Source organism: Misgurnus anguillicaudatus, chromosome 11, assembly GCF_027580225.2.
Source record: "Misgurnus anguillicaudatus chromosome 11, ASM2758022v2, whole genome shotgun sequence".
In the NCBI taxonomy this organism is placed as follows: Eukaryota; Metazoa; Chordata; class Actinopteri; order Cypriniformes; family Cobitidae; genus Misgurnus; species Misgurnus anguillicaudatus.
This window is the reverse complement of record NC_073347.2, coordinates 35,039,027-35,061,126: the sequence shown is the minus strand read 5'-3', so window position 1 is coordinate 35,061,126 and position 22,100 is coordinate 35,039,027. Positions and strand designations below refer to the sequence as shown.

The window sequence follows — 22,100 nt, the reverse complement described above, 5'->3', positions numbered from 1 at the left end:
GAAATATCAATACAATACACTGTATAAAAAAATACAGTAGAAATTACAATGTTATTGCAGCTGGGTTGCTGGTAATTTACCATTGTAAATAAATACCAAAGTTAAATAAATTTTAAATATTAACAAGTCTTTATCTTAACAGAATAAAACTATACAATGACAGCCTCATGCAAAGCATTCTGGGAACCAGAAATCATCCTCAACCTTTTTCTGTTTTTTTGCTTCAGATTTTGTTTTCCAGAATGTTTTGCTTGATGCTGTTTTTTTGTTGTTTTACTCTGTAAAGACAAATACTTGTAAATGTTTAATGTTCATTTAACTTTAAACAAAATGTTGCCAGTAAAAAACATGAATTAAAATCAACGGTAAGTTACCGGCAACCCAGCTGCAATTTCTACGGATTTTTTTATAGTGGAGGGAAGTATTGCCATATAGTATCGATATTTTTGCACAGCCTTAATTTAACCCCAGCTAAACATAATCACAGATTTATCCATTCCATTATGGTAACACTTTATTTTGATCCACTTTAAACATTCTACTAACTATAAATAACTTTGCAACTACATGTCAACTACTTTCATTAATTTGCAACTATTTGTCAACTAACTGTCTTTAGAGTATTAGTACACTGTAACGGTTGGGGTTAAGGAAGAGGTTTGGGTTAGTGGAATAAGTTGACATGCACATGATACTCCAATATGCCTGCTAAAGAACACTATTAATAGCCTCAATTTTAATAATTATTTGTTACATTTTTATATTAGATGGCTTCTTTTATGTATGTTAACATTTAAACAATGATAAATAAACTGAAATGATAAAACATATTAACAAGTAAAACGAAATAAGATCAAGGAAAACAATAAAAGTTTTCAGTAGACTATAAAAAGCCTTCCAGATTGTTTTATCCATTGTGGTAGCCCTTGTTCACAAAAAGGTTGGAGACATGAATGTCTGTTGATGGATCATCACAATAAAGTGTTAATAGATATTAAGCAGACAGTCGATTTATACTGTAAAGATTGGTAGTACATAATTATACACATGCATAAAATCTAACATTACAACAACTGTCCTATTAGAAAAACAACAACCAATGTTTTAAGCTTTTATTAGGCTACGTGTCATTCTTTTACAGACTGAGACTAAATTTATCTTCCATAAAAACACACACAGTGGCTCTTAAACTTTACACAACTGAATTAAAAAAAAGTATTTTTGTCCCTGTTGTTTCAAGATTAACTTTGCATTATGATCAGTAGGGGGCGACAGTTCATTATTTAAAATAAGAGAAAATCCTCTACTGTTTTGCTTGTTATGAATTTGCTTAACATATTTTGTTATGTACTGTAAGTTACTGTCTTGATTAATAATAATAATGTGACTGGAAAATTAAAAACCTCTTCATAAAAAAACCCCACACATTGTCATTGACACAATTCATTTATAGATTAATGTTGGTTCTATTAAAATAATATAGCCTGTGAATAATTATGTCGAAAACAAATTCACAAACATTTGTTAAACCTGAAATCAAATTATTTCACCATACAGTCCGACAAACTACAAATTTCCATTACATATAAAGCTCCATAAAGTTGCCATAAAGAACCCATAATAGATCTTCTACAGCATCACTGTGAAGAACCTATTTAGCACTTTTATTTTTAAGAGTATAATGGTAATAGCCAGTAGGCTACAGAAGATTGGTTTAATCTTGGTAAAGGAAGATCTTTTCATTGCTGTAATCTGGATAAACTCATGTACATATTCTTTTATGTGCTGACAGGCAAATGATCAGGTATAAGTTCAAGACTTGGTTAACAGAGGTCTGTTGGCAGGTCCTGTCCTGTATAATGATATCCCTTAAATTCCCTTTAAGCGCTTTTCGTCTGTTTTGGAGGGGGCGCGACGGTAATTACGCATTATAACTTTTGCGAAATAGACGCGGCGAATTAACTGATCCATATTATAATGAAGTATTTTACATATTCATTAGGTTGCGCAACTGGACGCGAGGTCTTTCGTATACCACTAAATGACTATGCATGAGTTGGGGATGCAGTATGCCACTGCGTCTGTGTTGCCATGTCCGCAGGGGACATTGAAGAGAAGTCTATGCGCGGCTGTTTGGATCGATCCCTGTGTGGAAAGTGCAGGAGCAGCCAAACATAACCATAAGAATATTTCATACATATTTGCGTTTCCGTGGAAAAAGACCAGTGGATCTCTCTAGGATTGTTGCTAGAAAATAATTTAAAGGTATGTATTATTTTAGGGACAGGAGTTGAATTTTTCTGGCAACCATGTCCGCGTAACCGTTCGACTGGTCTGCGCAGACATCTGCGCTTGGTGTCCGCGCAGGCGGGGAGGTTGAAAGCATGCCGATGCGCTGTCATTTCAAGGGGCGGGAATATACAAACAGTCCCGCGTGTATAAAACTCATGTGTCCAACACAAACTCTTGGAGACACGTGAAGCGCTCTAGACTTTGGACTTTTCATTCGCTTATCTGTCATCTGTGACTGCGTGACCCACCGTCAAAGAGGATCATGAGACCCGTGTCATTCTTCACCGTTGTGACTGTTTATCTCACCGTTTGCGGAGGAATCGCTGCGGATGCTCAAGCTGGATCTGTTTTACGGAACTCCATCCGGCATCATCCCGCCGCATCCAGCCCGAGTGATGCGGTCAGCGCGAGCCCGCGCGTCACCGGCACCGCTGACAGCTACGTTCCCCCGGTACGTGGATGCTGAGACTTAAAGGACACATCAGTTTGCATTTAAACTTTAACCGGGTTGTTTTTAATATTCTGTGCGTTTTGGTAACATTTATTTCCATGTAAATTTAATGCCGTCTAGAAAAGAAAGGTTTCTAGATTATTTGTGTGGTTCTATTAAGAACATTTAACATCCACAGGATGCAAATGAGGTTCTTCGCAGCAATGCCGCAAACATCCACCTTTGGTTACCCAATAATCCTTTTAGTCAAAGGTTTTTAAAAAACAAATTTTTAATTGTTTTATTAAGTTTATTGTAGTTGGAAAAGACTATGAAAAGATAGGAAAGAGATAGTTAAGAACTTTTTTATGGAGAACCAAAAATGTACCTTCTATAGCATTGCTGCAAAGAATGCATTATAGCAACTTAATTTTTAAAGGGATAGTTCACCCAAAAAAAGAAAATTATCTTATCATTTATTCAATATCATGTGTTTCAAACCTGTATAAATGTCTTTGTTTTGGGTGAACATAAAGGAAGATATTTTAAGGAATGTTTGTAACCAAACCGTTCATGAGCCCCATTCACTTCCATAGTATTCTTTTTCCTACTATGGAAGTAAATGGGGCTCATGATCGGTTTGGTTGCAAACATTCCTGATTTTTTTTTGTGAACTATCCCTTTAAGTGTATAAGCTATGCATTCTGTAAAGCTCTTTATTTGAGGCAATGTTAATAAATTGTATTATATATTCTTTCACAGTCACCGAACTGCTCGGTTGATTCTGAATGCAGGCTTGGTGAGTTCTGTAATGGCTCAAAGGGAGTCTGTTTGTCCTGTCGCAGACGGAGGAAGCGTTGTGCACGCGACGGGATGTGCTGCGCAGGAAACAAATGCATTAACGGTACAGAGCACTGATGTTTGGCCTCTAAGCCATTTTTATTTAATTTACTGCTGATAATCTGTATAATTTTCTCACATGTATCCTGTTCTTTTCTCAGGTGTGTGCCAGCCTGCTGATACAGATGCCACTCAACAAGTTGGCAAAACAGATGCACCCACTGTAGCTGTAACACGCGGGCAGAACTTCACTGTGGGGCAGCATCCTAACAGAAACACAATCACAAGACCACAGCATCCAATGAAAGGTGACAAATCATCTCTGTCTCTTCATGTCTACTCTCTTCTTAGTCCTCTCTTTTCATATCTCTTCTCTTCCTGTGCATTATTTTCCTGTCTCTTATTTTCACATCTCTATTCAGTCTACTCTTGTCTTCTTAGTTTTCTGTCTTATCTCTTCTCAGTGTGTTCAAATATCTCTTCATTTCACTTTCTTTCATGCGTCTTTTTTAGTCTTTTATTTTCTTCTGTTCTTTTCAGTCTTTTCTTTTCATGTCTCATCTCAGTCTTGTGTTTTCATGTCTCTTCTCTGTATGTCTCATCTCAGTCTCCGGTTTTATGTCTCTTCTCTCCTTATGTCTCATCTCAGTCTCCTGTTTTATGTTTCATCTCAGTCTCTGGTTTTATGTCTCTTCTTTCCTTAAGTCTCCTCTCAGTCTCTGGTTTTATGTCTCTTCTCTCTTTAAGTCTCATCTCAGTCTTCGGTTTTATGTCTCTTCTCTCCTTATGTCTCCTGTTTTCATGTCTCAACTCAGTCTCCTGTTTCATGTCTCATCTCAGTCTCTGGTTTTATGTCTCTTCTCTCTTTAAGTCTCATCTCAGTCTTCGGTTTTATGTCTCTTCTCTCCTCATGTCTCCTGTTTTCATGTCTCAACTCAGTCTCCTGTTTCATGTCTCATCTCAGTCTCTGGTTTTATGTCTCTTCTCTTCTTATGTCTCATCTCAGTCTCCTGTTTTATGTCTCATCTCAGTCTCTGGTTTTATGTCTCTTCTCTCCTTAAGTCTCATCTCAGTCTCGAAATTTATGTCTCTTCTCTCCTTATGTCTCATCTCAGTCTCCTGTTTATATGTCTCATCCCAGTCTCTGGTTTTATGTCTCTTCTCTCCTTAAGTCTCATCTCAGTCTCCGGTTTTATGTCTCTTCTCTCTTTAAGTCTCATCTCAGTCTTCGGTTTTATGTCTCTTCTCTCCTTATGTCTCCTGTTTTCATGTCTCATCTCAGTCTCCCGTTTTATGTCTCATCTCAGTCTCTGGTTTTATGTCTCTTCTCTTCTTATGTCTCATCTCAGTCTCCGGTTTTATGTCTCTTCTCTCCTTAAGTCTCATCTCAGTCTACGGTTTTATGTCTCATCTCAGTCTCTGGTTTTATGTCTCTTCTCTCTTTAAGTCTCATCTCAGTCTTTAAATGTATGTCTCTTCTCTCCTTATGTCTCATCTCAGTCTCCTGTTTATATGTCTCATCTCAGTCTCTGGTTTTATGTCTCTTCTCTCCTTAAGTCTCATCTCAGTCTTCGGTTTTATGTCTCTTCTCTCCTTATGTCTCCTGTTTTCATGTCTAATCTCAGTCTCCTGTTTCATGTCTTACGTCTCATCTCAGTCTTCTGTTTTCATGTCTCATCTCAGTATCCTGTTTTATGTCTCCTTTTTTATGACTCATCTCAGTCTCCTGTTTCATGTCTCCTCTTCATGTCTCATCTCAGTCTCCTGTTTTCATGTCTCATCTCAGTCTCCTGTTTCATGTCTTACATCTCATCTCAGTCTCCTGTTTTATGTCTCCTCTTCATGTCTCATCTCAGTCTCCTGTTTTTATATCTCATCTCAGTCTCCGGTTTCATGTCTTACGTCTCATTTCAGTCTCCTGTTTTCATGTCTCATTACAGTCTCCGGTTTCATGTCTTAAGTCTCATCTCAGTCTCCTGTTTCATGTCTTACGTCTCATCTCAGTCTCCTGTTTTCATGTGTCTTTTCATTATGTCTCATCTCAATCTCTGGTATTATGTCCCTTCTCTCCTTATGTCTCTCTGCAGTCTCCTGTTTTATGTCTCTTCTCTTCATGTCTCATATAAGTCTCCTATTTCGTGTCTCTTCCCAGTCTCCTCATTCATGTCTTTTGTGTTTTTAAAAGCCTCAGGTTCTGTCTGTGAATGTTGTTACGAATCTTCACCCGACTGACATCAGTGTCATTTTTCTCTCTCAGGTGGCGAGGGTGAGACGTGTTTAAGGTCCTCCGATTGTTTGGAAGGGCTGTGCTGCGCCCGGCACTTCTGGTCACGCATCTGTAAGCCCGTGCTGACCGAGGGGCAGGTGTGCACGCGCCACAGAAGGAAAGGAGCTCACGGTCTGGAGATCTTTCAGCGCTGCGACTGCGGTGCCGGTCTGACCTGCAGAGGCCAGAGAGAGAAAGTAGGCAAAGAAACCAGAAACCTTCATACCTGCCAACCGCGCTGACCCTGCAGAACCGCTCTCTGTGCCACACACAGCACGCACGCATGCAGACACACGTGCAGCTGCGACAAATGAAAACTGACTCCACGGAAGGATGCAAGATTTAAAGGGCCGATCGTATTTCCCGAACGGTCGCAGAGAAAATGCACCGTATGGATGTTTCTATTGTACATTCTGCTGTTTAAGACTTTGTTTCCTGGATCATCACAAAAGGCAGATTGCTTTTGTTTCTCTTTATAAGGAACTTTTTTATTCTTCTTGCAGTAAATTACTGTATTGTAAATACGTAGTCAGAAATTGCACTTAACACTGAGCATATGGGTTATGTAAAAGTAGTATTTGATGATTCACACGCATCGATATATTGTAAATGTGCAAACAGTACGGCATCGGTACTCTATTTTTTAATTTTAAGCAAACTGTAAATATACTTGTGTAATTATTCAAATGTATTATTGAAGTAATATTAACAAATGATGGACTCTGTATTCTCTAGATGGGATTTTTCTGATCCAGACTGCCACAGCTGCAATCTAAAGAAACCACTTAGAGATGTTTTTAATGTCTAATGTCTTACACTGTTTACTATATTCAACGGGTTTAAGTTCCAGCAACATCCAGAGACATGAAACTAAACTTTGCAACAATACGCTATATATTGTGTAGCACTGTGTAGCATTCCATTTGTAAGTCGCTTTGGACAAAAGTGTTTGCTAAATGAATAAATGTAAATGTGAAAAAATTATGCCTTCTTCATTCAATGCATGGATTCAGCTAAAAGACAAAGTGGTTGAGCTTTGAAACTGTGGGTTCAATAAGAGCTCTATGCTTATACTTGCATAACTGTCAACAGGTGTCCGAAATACTTCTACTTAGATAAATGTCATTATCCAACAATATCAAACTACATAACTAAAACAGAATACAAAGAGACGCAGATTAGATGAAAAAACAAGCGATCAACTAATTCCACATTTTTTAAGATTTAAGGTGTTTTTGCCTTAAACCCTACTTTATTTATACACGCCGCTTTTAACTTTCTGACCCCTTGCGGAAGATATAATGACAAATAAACTCTGCTAAAGACAAGAGATCCTCTGCATTAACATACCGCTCTGCAGAAAAACACCTGACCACATGAAAGCCTTAATGGGTCCAAAACAGCAGGGAAGTACAAAGCCAACAGGAGAATATCAAACGAGACAGATCCCGAGGAAGTACAAGAGGATCGGCTTCAAAAAAAACTTTGGTGTGTCTGGCTAACTTCTAATTAGTCCTGCAGTCAGGCTTGAATTGCAGGTTAATCATAGATATCTGACCCTTTAATTACTTTATTATGCAGTCAGTTTGGCACGCAGGTAGCATGTATAGTTTAGTATAGAGCGATCTGGATTTACTGGGATGATGTGTAGCATTAAGAAGTGCAGTCAGAATGTTGATGTCAGACTCCAAAATGCACCTAATCAATAAAATCCATCTATCTGAAAGAGGATGAATCCCCATTTTATTTAAATTACAAATGCCTAGTATCTCTATTTTAATGGTCACAGGTGTGGGGCGGGCCAAATATTTCATAAAAGGGGGACCTTTTTCAACTGCGGGTTGGAAAAAAACCAGACCTGCGCGTCACTACCATTTATCCATCTGAAGGAGGATTAATCTATCTAATCTATATATAATATATCCACCCATCCATACATCCTTCCGTCCATCCATAAATCCTTTTATCTAACTGTCCATCTATCCATCTGTCCATCTACGGTAACTTATCCATCCATCTAACTTATCCGTCCATCTATCTTATCTGTCCATCTATCTTATCTGCCCATCTATCAATCCGTCCATTTATCTCTCCATCTATCTTATTCGTCCATCTATCTTATCTGTCCATCTATCAATCCCTCCATCTATCTTATCTGTCCATCAATCAATCCGTCCATCTATCTTATGTGTCCATTTATTAATCTGTCCATCTATCTTATCTGTCCATCTATCTTATCTGTCCATCTATCTTATCTGCCCATCTATCAATCCGTCCATTTATCTCTCCATCTATCTTATTCGTCCATCTATCTTATCTGTCCATCTATCAATCCCTCCATCTATCTTATCTGTCCATCAATCAATCCGTCCATCTATCTTATGTGTCCATTTATTAATCTGTCCATCTATCTTATCTGTCCATCTATCTTATCTGTCCATCTATCTTATCTGTCCTTCTATCGATCTGTCCATCTATCAATCCGTCCATCTATCAATCCGTCCATCTATCTTATCCGTCCCTCTATCAGTCCGTCCATCTATTTTATGTGTCCATTTATTAATCTGTCCATCTATCTTATCTGTCCATCTATCTTATCTGTCCTTCTATCGATCTGTCCATCTATCAATCCGTCCATCTATCTTATCCGTCCCTCTATCAGTCGGTCCATCTATCTTATGTGTCCATTTATTAATCTGTCCATCTATCTTATCTGTCTATCTATCTTATCTGTCCTTCTATCGATCTGTCCATCTATCAATCCGTCCATCTATCTTATCCGTCCCTCTATCAGTCCGTCCATCTATCTTATGTGTCCATTTATTAATCTGTCCATCTATCTTATCTGTCTATCTATCAATCCGTCCATCTACCTATCTGTCCATGTATCTTATCTGTCCATCTATTAATCTGTCCATCTATCTTATCTGTCCATCTTACAATCCATCCATCTATCTATCTATCTCTCCATCTATCTTATTTGTCAATCTATCTTATCTGTCCATCTATCAATCTGTCTATCTATCAATCCTTCCATCTATCTTATGTGTCCCTTTATCTATCTGTCCATCTATCAATCCGTCCCTCTATTGATCCATCCATCTATCAATCCGTCCATCTATCTTATGTGTCCCTCTATCGATCTGTCCATCTATCAATCCGTCATCTATCTTATTCGTCAATCTATCTTATCTGTCCATCTATCAATCCGTCTATCTATCAATCCTTCCATCTATCTTATGTGTCCCTTTATCGATCTGTCCATCTATCAATCCGTCCCTCTATTGATCCGTCCATCTATCAATCCGTCCATCTATCTTATGTGTCCCTCTATCGATCTGTCCATCTATCAATCCGTCCCTCTATCGATCCTTCCATCTACCTTATATGTCCATCTATTTTATCCGTCCCTCTATCAATCCTTCCATCTATCAATCCTTCCATCTATCAATCCGTCCATCTATCAATCCGTCCTTCTATCGATCCGTCCCTCTATCGATCCATCTATCTATTAATCCGTCCATCTATCTTATATGTCCATCTATTAATCCATCCATCTACCAATATGCCCATCTATCAATCCGTCCCTCTATCAATACTTCCATCTATCTTATCTGTCCCTCTATCAATCCGTCCCTCTATCAATCCTTCCATCTATCTTATCCGTCCATTTATCTTATCCATCCATTTATCTTATCCGTCCCTCTATCAATCCATCCATCTATCAGTCCGTCCATCTATCAATCTGTCCATCTATCAATCCTTCCATCTATCTCATCTGTCCCTCTATCAATCTGTCCCTCTATCGATCCATCCATCTATTAATCCGTCCATCTATCTTATATGTCTATCTATTAATTCATCCATCTATCAATCTGCCCATCTATCAATCCGCCTCTCTATCGATCTGTCTATCTATCAATCTGTCCATCTATCGATCTGTCCATATATTAATCCATCCATCGATCTTATCTGTCCCTCTATCAATCCGTCCATCTATCTTATGTGTCCATTTATTAATCTGTCCATCTATCTTATCTGTCCATCTATCTTATCTGTCCCTCTATCGATCTGTCCATCTATCAATCCGTCCATCTATCAATCCGTCCATCTATCTTATCCGTCCCTCTATCAATCCGTCCATCTATCTAATGTGTCCATTTATTAATCTGTCCATCTATCTTATCTCTCCATCTATCTTATCTGTCTATCTATCAATCCATCCATCTACCTATATGTCCATCTATTAATCTGTCCATCTATCTTATCTGTCCATCTTACAATTCATCCATCTACCTATCTGTCCATGTATCTTATCTGTCCATCTATCAATCCGTCCATCTATCTTATAGGTCCATCTATTTTATCTGTCCCTCTATCAATCCTTCCATCTATCAATCCTTCCATCTATCTTATCTGTCCCTCTATCAATCCGTCCCTCTATCAATCCTTCCATCCATCTTATCTGTCCATTTATCTTATCCGTCCATTTATCTTATCCGTCCCTCGATCAATCCTTCCATCTATCAATCCGTCCATCTATCAATCTGTACACCTATCAATCCTTCCATCTATCTTATCGCTCCCTCTATCAATCCGTCCCTCTATCGATCCGTCCCTCCATCAATCCATCCATCTATTAATCCGTCCATCTATCTTATATGTCCATCTATTAATTCATCCATCTATCAATCTGCCCATCTATCCATCCATCCATCTATCTATATATCTGTCTGTTTGTCTGTCCGTCCATCCATTCATCCATCCATCCATTCATCCATCCATCCATCCATCCCCTATCTTATCTGTCTGACTCTCTGTCTGTCTGTCTGTCTGTCTGTCTGTCTGTCTGTCTGTCTGTCTGTCCACCTGTCCATCCAAATAAATATTTGATGAATGGATGGATGAAGCATTTATAAGCATAATGTAAGCATTAGCTTTTGCAATATAACGATTCACATGAAAATAAGTTTGTTAGTTTTACATTATAAAACAGGTGAATCATACAGGTGAGATTTGATTTGTAGACTTTCTGTTTGTCAAACTTAGTGAAACATGTCTATAGTAAGAACTGCTCTTATGCTTTTGGAACATTCACTAAATAAGACCTTGGGAAGAGCTGGTTCAAAGCAATCGCAAAACCAGTCAAGAAAAGTGACATTAGTTCTGAGAAAAGGCCAATTCGTCTGCGGATGCCACTCGGTTTGATGTTTTGTTATCTGTAACGGACCGCATACATTTTTAGGTTTGACTAAAGCGTACAATCTCTCAAGCCATTAGAAGGTTAATCAATGCCGTTCAGCAGCAGCTATCAGAGATCAGAACAAGACTCTTCATTAGGACGATGATAAAAGAGTGAATTTTCCGCTCCTTTATGCTCCTACGGCAATACATAACATTTCTCTCCATCCCTTGACCCGTATGTCTTTCTCTCTCTCTCTCCCCGGTGACAGACACTGTGGCTGAAAATTACAGACAGTCAGATCCATTTAATGATGTCAGGCGTCACAGATTCGAGGCCTCACGAAGACTATTTTAACTGCGCATGGAGACGCCATTTACACACACACGCACACAAATACGACTTCATGTCCACTTTCAGAGCGAGAAGCTGAGCTTTGGTTGTCTGAGTTGTTCTTCTTCTGCGCTGTCAAAGTTACTCACCTCCTATCTAAGCCAAATGAGCAAATTACTCCAAAACAAGTCCAAACAAAACCACAGAAAAGCATTCTGTTTCATTTCAGCACAGTCTGCCAACACTGTGTATGTGAGTATGCGTGTGTAATGTTTTCACTGTTTAATACATTGCATTTAAAGGGATACTTTACCCAAAAATGTAAATTCTGACAATATTTATTGTGCTCCCCCAATTTTCATTGAAAATGTATTTAAATGTAATTTATTAGATTTAAAATATGACACATGAGTTGCACAGATTGGGCTTTTTATATGTTGGGGGTTTGATAGCCCCATCCCAATTTATCTTCATTTACATGTATAAATTTGGCAGATGCTTTTATCCAAAGTGACTTACAGTCTACTACAAGGTATACATTTTTATCAGTATGTGTGCTCCCTAGATTCGAACTCATGACCTTTTGCACTGCTAACACAATGCTCCACCACTGACCTATAATGCAACATTGCACGAAAAAAATGCATTAAAATTCTGCCTGATTCATGCAATAAAAATAATACAAGTTTGGAATATACAGTATAACATACAGAGTTAAGAAATGGTGACAATTAAATTGTTCTGGGTGAACTACTCCTTTAAAGCAGAATTGCTTGTCTATACTTGTGGGTTATACTTGACGGGAATCCATGAACGTTTTGGGGCGCATGGCAAAAAAGACGTCATCATGGAGTGGGCAATTGCACGTGCTGAGTGCGGATGAGTGCACTGCATTTTTTAGTAACTTTATGTGTGGCTCTGCATGCAAGGACCCCATAGAGATTTTTTAAAATCTATCTATATGTATGTCTGTCTGTCCATCCATCTATCTGTCCATCTATCCATTCATCTATCTGTCTGTCCATCTATCCATCTACCTATCTACCTATCTACCTATCTACCTATCTACCTATCTATCTATCTATCTATCTATCTATCTATCTATCTATCTATCTATCCATCTGTCCATCTACCTATCTATCTATGTATCTATCTGTCTGTCCACCTATCTATCCACATATCTATCTATCCATCTATCCATCTATCCATCCATCCATCCATCCCTCCATCCCTCACCATCTATCTATCTATCTATCTATCCATCTATCCATCTATCCATCCATCCATCCATCCATCCATCCCTCACCATCTATCTATCTATCTATCTATCTATCTATCTATCTATCTATCTATCTATCTATCTATCTATCTATCTATCTATCTATCTATCTATCCGTCTGTCTTTCTGTTTGTTTGTCCATCTATCTATCAATCCATATATCTATCTGTCTGTCTGTCCATTCATTTGGCCGTCCATCCATCTATCTGTTTGTCAGTCCGTCCATCCATCTATTTTTTAACCTACCATTGGATGAGGAATAAAATCAAAACTTTAAGATTTGTCTTTCTCTCTGTCCATCTATTTATTTATCTGTTTATGTATCTGTCTGTCCATCCATCTATCCATCCATCCGTCCGTCCGTCCATCCATCCATCCATCCATCCATCCATCCATCCATCCATCCATTTGGCCGTCCATTTAAGATTTGACTATCTCTCTGTCCATCTATTTATTTATCTGTCTATATATCTATCTGTCTGTCCATCCATCTATCCATCCATCCATCCATCCATCCATCCATCCATCCATTCATCTGGCCGTCCATTTAAGATTTGACTATCTCTCTGTCCATCTATTTATTTATCTGTCTATATATCTATCTGTCTGTCCATCCATCTATCCATCCGTCCGTCCGTCCGTCCATCCGTCCGTCCATCCATCCATCCATCCATCCATCCATCCATCCATCTATCTGTCTATATATCTATCTGTCTGTCCATCCATCTATCCATCCGTCCGTCCATCCATCCATCCATCCATCTGGCCGTCCATTTAAGATTTGACTATCTGTCTGTCCATCTATTTATCTGTCCATATATCTATCTGTCTGTCCATCTATCTATCTATCTATCTATCCATCTGTCTCTCAATCCATCTATCTGTCTCTCTGTCTGTCCGTCCATTCATCTATCTGTCCATCCATCTATCTGTCCATCTGTCCATCCATCCATCTGTCTCTCAATCCATCTATCTGTCTCTCTGTCTGTCCGTCCATTCATCTATCTGTCTGTCCATCCATCTATCTGCCCATCCGTCCATCCATCCATCCATCCATCCATCCATTCATTTGGCCGCCCATTTAAGATTTGGCTATCTGTCTGTCCATCTATTTATTTATCTGTCTATGTATGTATCTGTCTGTACATCCATCTATCCATCCGTCCATCCATCTATCTGTCTCTATCCGTCCGTCCGTCCATCCATCCATCCATACATCCATCTGGCTGTCCATTTAAGATTTAACTATCTGTCCATGTATCTATCTGTCTGTCTATATATCTATCTCTCAATACATCTATCTATCTCTCTGTCAGTCCGTCCATCCGTTTTGTAGCCTACCATTCAATGAGGAATAAAACCAAAACTTTAAGATTTTTGTTTTTTAATAAACATTAGTTTTATTCATGCTCTAATTCGTTGTTTCAGTGAATGACTGAAACTTTGTGTTGGTTTAGACTCGATTCTCCGAGTTACCCCAGACGTTTCAAAGAATAGTGCAACATCGAGAGCGTCAAGTATAAACGCCTCACAGAGAGCGATCCGTGGGTGTAAACAAGGTTTAGTGATGCAAGTGCAGTCAGTGTCTTACAGTATATTGCATTACAGTTTATGAATGATTATTCACACAGATACAAAGAGAGCATATTACTGACAGAAAAGGAGGAAATTCACAAACACAACTGATACAACTCAAAGCACAACAGCCTCAGGTTTCCAAAGAAAGTTCATTTTGACAAATGAAATATGAAAAAAATCTGTTTTTGCTCAACTCTGTATTTTATTCATATTTATATATATATTCATAAACCCGTTAGTAAGTCACCAGTACTTTGCACGCATACACACAGTGACAGTTTTGTGAGTAATATTTCAGCAGCAGAGGGTTCTGGGGTTTAGGGCAGTCTAGAAAGCGTGTTTACGCTGAACTGCTTGTTATTGGGCTGACCGCAAACCTCTGCCTGCCACAGGCATGTGTGTGTATGTGTGCGTATGTGGCGATGGCCAAAGGGGAGGGATCTTCTCTTAAATACACCGGCCCAACTCCAAAACTCCTCTGACTGCCAGCTAGGTCGTATTCGAGGTCTGCGCAACGACAATTATCACATTCATCAACGCGAGACAAGTTCTGCTTAAGCACTGGAGCTCAAACACACAATTGCGTCACGTCATTTCACCGCAAGACATGGGTGGGTTGTTTTGTTCGTTTTCATACAACGCTACAGCCTGCATAGACGCAAAGACGATGATTGATTTTAGAGATAATGTTCTTGGCACCAACATCTCATATATCGCTGAATAATTGATTTCCTGTTGATTTCTTTGGCACAGGTGCACGGCAATTCAATACTAATTCAAAGAGTCTTAAAGAAGCTGGCATTGTGATGATAAACAATGTTCAACAGAAGCCTTGTTCTCATTGGGAATAATGCTTTAATGCAGGAACTTACCTGGCACAAGTACTGGGCTTATCAAAGCAGCTAAAGTACAGGTGGTGTACTAACACCCAGCAAATCTGCTCTTGAACAATACACTTCATTCATCTTTGTGCTGTAGTCTCAATGACAGGCAGAGCGAACTGGAGTCTAATTAAAGTCCATTCATTCAAACTTACTTATCTAAACAAACTATTACAACAAGTTTTGTGCTGAGTAAACAGCTGAAAGCTGTGGCTCGACGTATATTGCACAACAAACCGGAAAAATGTCATTGCTTTGACTTCATGGATTGCTTAGTTAGGCATCATTACAGTTTTTCTCAGTCACTTTTAAATATAATGCATGCATTTATCAGAACAATTCGTACAAACTGCACACTATAATGGATGTCCTGCAAAAACCTGTAACTTCAAAATCCTTAGTTCATCTCTCAAAAGTACATTTTTACATCAGTGCACATGTCAATGCCAACACAATTACAATTCATTGTTCATGAACAAAAAATGTATAGCCATGTTGTCAAAAAGTGTACACAATTATATGTCAGTATTTCTGTGGATGAATTCACATTTTTACCTTTTTCTGTAAACAGATTACACACATTGTGAGTTTTTCTTAGTCGCTTTGGTGCACTTCTTAGATCAGAAGTACATTTTTAAAACACTTTGTTCAAACTCCACATCATCAAGTCAGTTTGTTCACAACATAATAGCAAATTCTCATTGTTTTGGACAAATTGCAAATGCTTTGATACAATTATGCAGATGATTATAATTGTCTGCTGTTTGCTACATTTTCATTTGCTTATGTCGTTATCATCAAAATACATTATACTGGTTTCGGTTGACTGGTCTTACATCTCAAAACTTTTAGAAATTAGTTCATCGCATCAGTCATGATGTGCAGAATGGTTGACCTTTTTCCATTTTTTTTTTTTTTGTAGACTTTTGTAAATGTGAACTGAATTGATAAATTACCGTCAAATGAATCTTTGAAATTTTACATTTCTGACAGCGTACCATGAACCTTTCATATGAACTAAGGATTTTGAACAAGTTACAGGGTTTTGCAGGACATCCATGATGTTGTGCGGTTTGTACGAATTGTTCTGAAAAATGCATTTATATTTTGCAGAAGAGAAAAGGTTATTGTGTCATTGTTCATGAACAAGACAGTCAAAATGTTTAGCCATGTTGTCAAAAAAGTGTACACAATAATACAGTATGTGTCAGTATTTTCTGATGTAAACTGTGGACAAATTCACATTTTCACAGTTTTTTTCTGTAAACAAATTACACACATCTTGATTTAAAAAATAAATATATACATTTTACAGTCCAAATAAAAAATTACAAAATTAGAAAGGTTCACAGTATGCTGTAAGAAATGTCCAATTTTCAAACACCATTCAACAAAAAACTATATAATGTATTTGAAGAGTTTGGTTCCAAAACGCAATAAATCCATTTTGACTAATTTTGGTAAAGATGACAAGATGAAAACCACTATTTTTTACAAACTTTCACATAGCATCTTTAGGTTATAATAACACTGATTTTCAAAGATTTATTATAAAAACAGATTTTTTCCACAAAATGCAATAAATCTTATAAATGCTATAAATCTATTAAATAAATATATAAATGTGCATTCATCTTTGCCATGTTATATTCATTTAGTTGACTAGTGGTATACACTGATTAAACATCAATGGCATTAATCAAAACACTTAGTTTGTCATATTAAGAACATTGTCATTGCTGCGGTTATACTTGGAACGCGGACGCTTAACATTTTTCACAGCGATCAGCTGTAAAATGTTTTTGTTCTGCTCAATTTTCGACTTCGAGTCTTCGTTGATCACGAAATACAAAGTAGATGAGGAAAACTAGGATTCAACGCACCGCCATTGTTGTTTACAATGCATGGAATGGTGCGATGTGATTGGTTGAGTGGATTTATTGCATTCTGCAGAGAAGGAGGAGTGGCGTTTATTGCGTTTTGGGAAAAAATGAAGAAAAGATGACAGAATAACACAACGGATATTACATTTTACATAAATTTAAGAATTTACTTTTTAATACTGACCAGATACAATACTGATTTTGGCGGTAACTAATTAAAAAAAAGGTGTTTTAGAACCAAACTCTTCATTTCGATGTTAATGACAATTGAAAATGTAGGAAACAGCAGACAATTAAACAAAATCATCTGCATGATTGTATCAAAGCATTTGCAATTGTCCAAAACAATGAAAATTGGCTTTTATGTTGTGCACAACTAACTTTTTTATGTAGAGGTTTAACAAAGTGTTTTGAAAAATGTATTTCTGATCTGAGAAATGCTCCAAAGTGACTGAGAAAAACTGTAAGTGTTTACTTAACTAACACTGTCTGACAAGTTGCTTCTGAATGTCACAGAGAAATAAAAATAGATGGCAATCAAACAACTTGACGTATCATTATTGTAATGTGGGTAAAATATCTCAGACAGTTTCGAGGTCACAATTAAAAACATTGTTGACATTCTTACTTTAACAAGTGAATCATTACTGGGATTTTTGTTTAGGTGGAGCAGGAAATTTAGGCAAAAGCCTCAACCTTTAATCTTACTGCTGTCTAGGAGAAACAATTAAGATATTAAAGAGATTTGTGACATTTCTGATGTCTAAACACTCTGTGTACCGTAAGTCATTGTTACTCATGAATAATTGTTTCCTAACTTACCCTTCTGTGATGGAAAGTCGGTCTGGAGAGGCGTCTCTGACATCAGACTGTCATGTGGCATCCAGGAGGAAAACAAGACGACAGCAGAGATCTCAAACTGATGACAGTCGTCTGTTGGTTTGATCTACGCCGGAGTCCGTGTCTGATGGATCTACAGACACACAAACACAAAGAGACTTATCGATTATTGCAGTTATGTAACTACCATAAAGCGCGTGTGAATATCTGAGATGTTTCATTGCAAGCAGGGGATTTGACTCAAGTCACATTTTAAACGTATGAATACTTTTGTAAATACATAACAGGATTTTTTATATAGCCTATGTTGATTGTTCTGGCTTCAGTGTCGAAAAAAAAAATGGTCAAAAGCTGTCACTAGGGGCAGAACCCTTTAAAAATGTCCTATATGTAGCAGTTAGGTACATACATTTAATATAATATAATATAATAAGACCTGACAACTTCAGAGTACTCAAAACTTTTGTGAAAACCGATTACTTAAAAACATTTAAGTATACCAACTCAAAATTTTAAAGTAAATAATATTTATAAATTACAATTAATCCAAACATAAAAGTTTAAATTTCATTGTATTTAATACTTAAGTACACTATACTTAAGTAATACAGATTACTTTTTGTTCACAAATCACAGAAACAAACATTGTGACTCATGACACCAAGAATAGTAAGAATGCATATTAATTATTGTATGTTCATAACACTTCAAAAATGTTAACAACCTATATCATTGGAAACCTTTTAATGTTGTTTTCATGTTTCAAAACCTTTAAGCAGTTATACTAATGCAGTGACAGTAATTTATTAGTTTGTGAAAAGAGTATGCATCAAACCATGACACCTAGTGGCCTTTGTTGGTAAAACCACTAAAAGTGTGGAAGAAACCAAATTTTTTGCGATTTTAAAATGAAATTTGGATTTGTTTAAACTTGTGGCTTTATGTTTTTGGGCAGAAAACATTTTTCATTTTATGTTTTATAAGTATAAAATACATGCTTTATTGTATTATTTTTTAAATAATGTAAAATGCTGTAACTATTTTTCTGTTTAATATTCTCACCTCAAAGCCTGTAAGTTAACTCCTGTTAGCATTGCATTGTGAGCAAATCTTTTATACATGGTAGGAAGCGTCACATTTCTGGCTGACGTCAGAGGTATTCAAGCCAATCACAACGTACAGATTAGCTGGCCAATCAGGGACACAGCGCTTTTCAAATTGCACTTGAGGAAAGCAGGATATCTGGAGCTACAAAAATGTTTTTTTTTAATTATAAACCATGGAAACACATTGTATTATACCAAATACACAAAATAACGTTGTTTTTAGCAACGAAATACACTATAAAAATAGTGCTAAAAAGCACCAAATGCTCGTATCATAGGGGAACCATTTTTAGTGCTATATAGCACCTATAACTTTAGTTAAAGAGTAACTAAACCCTAAACTTTTTTTAGTCAATGATTTGGATATAAAGTGTTTCAATACTACAATATATGGTGTAAAAACGTCTGAGTGCTGCCCTCTTCAGGTTGAACGGTGGCTACTGCAGTTGAATTTTCCTATCGGATGTTGGGTCCAAAAAATATAGTAACCAGGTTCAAGCTCACCACGCCCTTGTTACGATCTCACCACACACTTGGTACGAGCTTAGTTCGTCGCCTCTATCTCCGTTGGGATCCGCCCACTTTTCCTGCATTTTTCAAATATTGCCAGTGGGTGGAGTCAGGCTCTGATGCGGTGACACTTTGGGGACGTCTCCAGGAGTAAGTGCATCTGAATGTGTATATCAAATTCAACCAATGGTGAGGCTTAACGACAAAGACAGGGTGACGCGGGAGCCAGGAAGTATATCGCTATCTGAAATATTGCCAAAGACGGCATTATAGGAACTCAGGAAGTATGTCAAGGGAGACGCAGTGTCTCATTCCCTTCTCAGGGAACAACAGTTACATACATAACCCGAGACGTTTTCATGTGTCAAACACAAAAGCATTTTGGTATGAATCAACATTCGCATACAGAAGATATAAGCATTTAAAGCGAACAGTTTAGCACATGTGCTTAAAAAGTCTAGAATTTTTATGATATTATCCTACAATACACAGGGAATAATATGGACTTGCATAAAATAGATTCAAGCACTTTCAATGATCTGTATCTATGTATGTGTATTTTCAAAAATTTCCAATTTCCCCCCCAGATTCACAAACTTTCAAGGATTTCAAGGACCCATGGGAACCCTGTATAAAGCACATATGAAGAACCATCCTGGGGTGATATAGCACCACTATAGCACCCGATATGGTTCTATATAACACAATATGGTTCTACACAGGTACTACATAGGTGCTATATATGTCACTTAAAATGGTTCCCCTATGATTACGAGCCAGTGAACCACTTCTAGTGCTATTTAGCACCGTTTGTAGGTTCACTTTTAATAAAGGGGTTAAGGGGTTAAATGCAAATGTAATGAAATTGTTAAACCTGGTGACCTTATGCTAAAAATGCCACAGAAATGAAAGTTAGTTTCAGAAAAGATAAAAATCAATACATTCTAAGTGTGGATTTAGTGTTCAAATACTTTTGGACTCAACTACACACATCTAAGAGTTGTCCCACCTGCTGTCCTCAGGTGAGTCTGGTGCATGGCCCACGGTTCTGTTTGCTCCTTCATTCCATGCAACAATCTCTCTATTGTTTACTGAAATAATAAAACAATATTCTTTGTCTGGAGTTGCTGCCAGTCTAAACAAAGCGACTGTGGAGCTCCCGGAGTCCACTGCTGCCAGGCCTGCTGCGAATTTGCATGCTTACATTTGTTTTGGCATGGCCAAGAGCAGGGCAACATTTAGTGTTAAAGAGCCCATCCCAGCTTTAAAACAAACCACAGAATTCAGCTTCATTAAACACACAGTAGCTCTGTTCCAGGACCTGCTGAGCTGGCTTACTGTTTACTGGCTGCACATGCAGATGCCTTCTAAGGTGTGATATACTCTTAAAAATAAAGGTGATGCAAAAGGTTCTGCCATAGAAGAACCACTTTTGGTTAGTACCATTCTTTCATACTTTTTATAGTCTTAAGAACCATTATCCACTACAAAAATGACGCAATGATATTACGCACCACCTGAAAATAGTCCCCTGCTATTGAAAGTAACCAAGGGGACAATTTTCGGGCATGCATAATATCACTACGCCTGCTGCAGCCATCGTACGACAGCAAAGTTCTTGATTATTACGTCAAAATGAGAGTATAGTTCCTAGCCAAATCTGTCTAGAAAATCGCAACTTTTGATTTTCCATCGGTCTTAGTACACGATGTAACTACAGAAGAGTCAAGTTTTAAATAGGAAAAATATCGAAACTCTTTGTTTTTTTAGCACGATGCTAATGGACTAATCAGACTCAATAGTCCCTTTCACACATACAGTCTTTACTGGTAATTTACTGGTAAATTGCAGTTAACAGATCATGGTGAACAGAACCTTTCCGGTAAATCAGTGCTCCCAATTTACCAGTAAGACAGGTTGTAAGATTACCAGTAATTTACCGGTAAGCGCTGTGTGTGAACGAAAAATATAGGATTACCTGCATTTAGAACGGACGACGTCAGACCGCGCTGACAGCTTCGGGCCAATCATAATGTTTTAATACAGATGACACGTTTACCCCTGCACTGTTTTACGGACGTTTCCACACACACGCTGCTTGAAAGTCGAGCACACCTGAAGTTTACGTCCACATTTCTTCACCAAAGTTGTTTAAAACAGCTTACCACCTACTTGCGGAATTGCCGACGTCCTTAGCACACCATCTGTGAAGCCTATGTGCAAACATTACATGTTGTTTAAAACGCATTTTCGGTTTGACGTCGCCTCATGCAATGTTGTTTGGTCACAAGCAACTTCGCGACTGTCAAAGAGTTTACCACGGACGTGAAAACGTGGATTGTTTACAAATATAACACTGAGCTCGCCACGCGCCACAGGTAACTTCCGCTTTCTGAACGAATTTACCGGTATTTTGATTCTGATGTGTGAATGATGTCTTACTGGTAAAAAGACGGAATGTCACTGCGTGTGTGAACAGCACATTTTTGTATTTACTGGTAAATTCATTCAGGTAAATTCATGGTAATTTACCAGAATTACTGTGTGAAAGAGGCTAATGAATTATGCTAAGCTATGCTAGAAGTGTTACCGCCAGACCCGGAGATCGGCTGAATGGATCCCAAAATGGTAAAAATCAAATGTTTAACTGTAAGGGAGCTGGGAAAAAGTGTCTCTTTAA

At 37.8% G+C, this 22,100-nt stretch overlaps 1 protein-coding gene and 1 long non-coding RNA gene across 2 annotated transcripts in view; one reads left to right on the top strand and one right to left on the bottom strand.

Annotated features, from left to right (window-relative positions):
- LOC129415692 (uncharacterized) overlaps positions 1-22,100 on the bottom strand; it is a 117,065-nt gene that overhangs the window by 33,977 nt on the left and 60,988 nt on the right. Inside the window, exon 2 of the long non-coding RNA XR_008634950.2 lies at positions 17,787-17,937. This is a non-coding gene — a long non-coding RNA (uncharacterized lncRNA). The remainder of the gene's footprint in view (positions 1-17,786; positions 17,938-22,100) is intronic.
- Positions 1,630-6,799, top strand: dkk1a (dickkopf WNT signaling pathway inhibitor 1a). Its single transcript, XM_055169775.2, has 4 exons — positions 1,630-2,743; positions 3,485-3,626; positions 3,724-3,870; positions 5,820-6,799. Exons 1-4 carry the CDS (start codon positions 2,555-2,557, stop codon positions 6,068-6,070), a joined length of 729 nt encoding a protein of 242 aa, XP_055025750.1. The 5' UTR covers positions 1,630-2,554; the 3' UTR covers positions 6,071-6,799.

What these genes read in the sequence shown, in the direction of transcription:
- dkk1a (XM_055169775.2), top strand. Translation starts at nt 2,555, where the DNA reads ATGAGACCCGTGTCATTCTTCACCGTTGTGACTGTTTATCTCACCGTT. An exon ending in CTGACAGCTACGTTCCCCCG is followed by an intron (nt 2,744 to 3,484) that starts GTACGTGGATGC and finishes ATTCTTTCACAG; the next exon opens with TCACCGAACTGCTCGGTTGA. An exon ending in ACCACAGCATCCAATGAAAG is followed by an intron (nt 3,871 to 5,819) that starts GTGACAAATCAT and finishes TTTCTCTCTCAG; the next exon opens with GTGGCGAGGGTGAGACGTGT.